The sequence below is a fragment of the Zerene cesonia genome, chromosome 1 (genome assembly GCF_012273895.1).
Source record: "Zerene cesonia ecotype Mississippi chromosome 1, Zerene_cesonia_1.1, whole genome shotgun sequence".
NCBI classification, from domain to species: Eukaryota; Metazoa; Arthropoda; class Insecta; order Lepidoptera; family Pieridae; genus Zerene; species Zerene cesonia.
In genome coordinates, this window is record NC_052102.1 from 161,039 (window position 1) to 162,893 (window position 1,855).

At 43.1% G+C, this 1,855-nt stretch overlaps 1 protein-coding gene across 1 annotated transcript in view; it reads right to left on the reverse strand.

The window, feature by feature from the left end:
- Positions 1–1,855, reverse strand: part of LOC119828772 — a 10,509-nt gene that overhangs the window by 4,581 nt on the left and 4,073 nt on the right. Inside the window, exon 10 of the mRNA XM_038351062.1 lies at positions 167–361. Coding sequence (XP_038206990.1) covers positions 167–361 — 195 coding nt within the window. The remainder of the gene's footprint in view (positions 1–166; positions 362–1,855) is intronic.

Sequence of the window (1,855 nt, forward strand, 5' to 3'; positions counted from 1 at the left end):
GGTCCAGTAATTTAGGCTGAGCGTTGATAGATCAGTTAGTCGGTCACCTTGGATCACTTTTACGTATCATGATCGCTACAGCACATAAATATTCATAGAAATAGGGGCTGAGCAAATACATTTCCTGGTTTTAAAAGGTCAGAGATAAGAAAGGCTTGACGCTCGCGTGTCGCCCGCAGATCCTGAACCACCCGTCGTCGGTGGTGTACCACAAGCAGTCGGTGCACGCGGCGCAGCGCTACGTGTGCGGCGCGTGCGGCAAGCACTTCCGCCACCGCCAGCTGCTGCGCCGCCACCAGCTCGTGCACTCTGCGGAGCGACCCTTCCGGTGCAAGGTGACACTGGGCATTTTCAATCTCCTCTGTTTCATTATAAATAGAGAAATATATTGCATAATTATGGCATGGTTAATATGATGGCATATTTGGTTTGCAGCTGTGTGATGCAACATTTAAGACAAAGGCTAACCTGTGCAACCACCAGATGTTGCACTCCGGAGTAAAGAAGTTCTCCTGCGAAATTTGCCGACACAAGTTCTCGCACAAGACCAGCCTCACGCTCCACATGCGTTGGCATACTGGTCTGTTTTTCAACAATTTCTACAATAGTTTTGCTTAATTTATCTCAAAATCAATATCTTTTTTATTCATGCAAGCTCTTTACAAGTGTTTATTAATAGCAAATTTTAAAACTACCAACAATTAAATTCAAAATAGTAAGTATTCGATAATTCTAAAATAGCAAAGCGAATCTTTACATATAATAAATCTGTAGAAGGGTCAATTGTGTACATTGAAAATATTGGAAAAATAAATAGCAGGGGTATTAGGGGGTATAATTATACCTTATTGTCCTGGGCATAAAATGGGATACTTTTTATCCTGGAAAAAACGTAGAAATAAAATCTTAATTTTTCAGTTTTAACCATAGACGTTGTTCTGTAGAACCGCGATTCAGCGCCGTAACCTGTAGCGCCGAAAGTCGGATTTGGCTTGAACCGTTTGCGGCACCCGCGGGCCGCGCGACGCGCTGCCGCACCACGACTCCTATATAAGGACGGCGTTCCGCAGCGTTTCCGCGCGCTGCATATAATTTCTGAATTTTGATGCGAGCGGACGTATCCAGTGTGGCGAGCGGCCGTTCTTATTGGAATTAATATTGTTTGCGTGTAATTTTAAAGCGTGCTTTTCAGCGCGACCTTTTTAATTACCGGATTTGATGTCGTTTCCAAGACTGTTCCGATCAGTTATTTGTAAATACTGACATCCGCGCGGACGGATTTGCGGGCGGAAGCTAGTTGTAAATAAAAACTAACACAGTTCCTTGAGTGACTCCACTTTATAGATAAAGATTTAGATTAATTTTATAGTTTCTTATTAAATTTGTATTTCAACAGTTTTACCGTTGTTCAAATACTTTTTTGTAATGTATTTAGATTTAATTATTAATCGTAGAAAGCGTTTAAAGTAATCCAATCGAAGGCATTTCTAGCGATACATTCTTCTGAATTGTGCGAGCGAATTGCTTTCGCTACAGAGTATATATATAACTTTCTCTTATTTTTGACGATGGAGGAATTCTACCTTCTTTCCTCCACACATTTCGAACAATACATCATAACATATTCCGCTACAATCGACTCTTGATTTTATTGTGTCAACTGACTATTATAACCATTGTATTAACCAATCCTTAAACACGAAACCAGGCGTGAAGCCGTTCTCGTGCAAGTCGTGCGGCAAGAGCTTCAGCCAGAAGGGCAACCTGTCGGAGCACGAGCGCATCCACACGGGCGAGAAGCCCTTCGCGTGCGCGCTCTGCCCGCGCCGCTTCACCACCTCCTCGCAGCACCGCC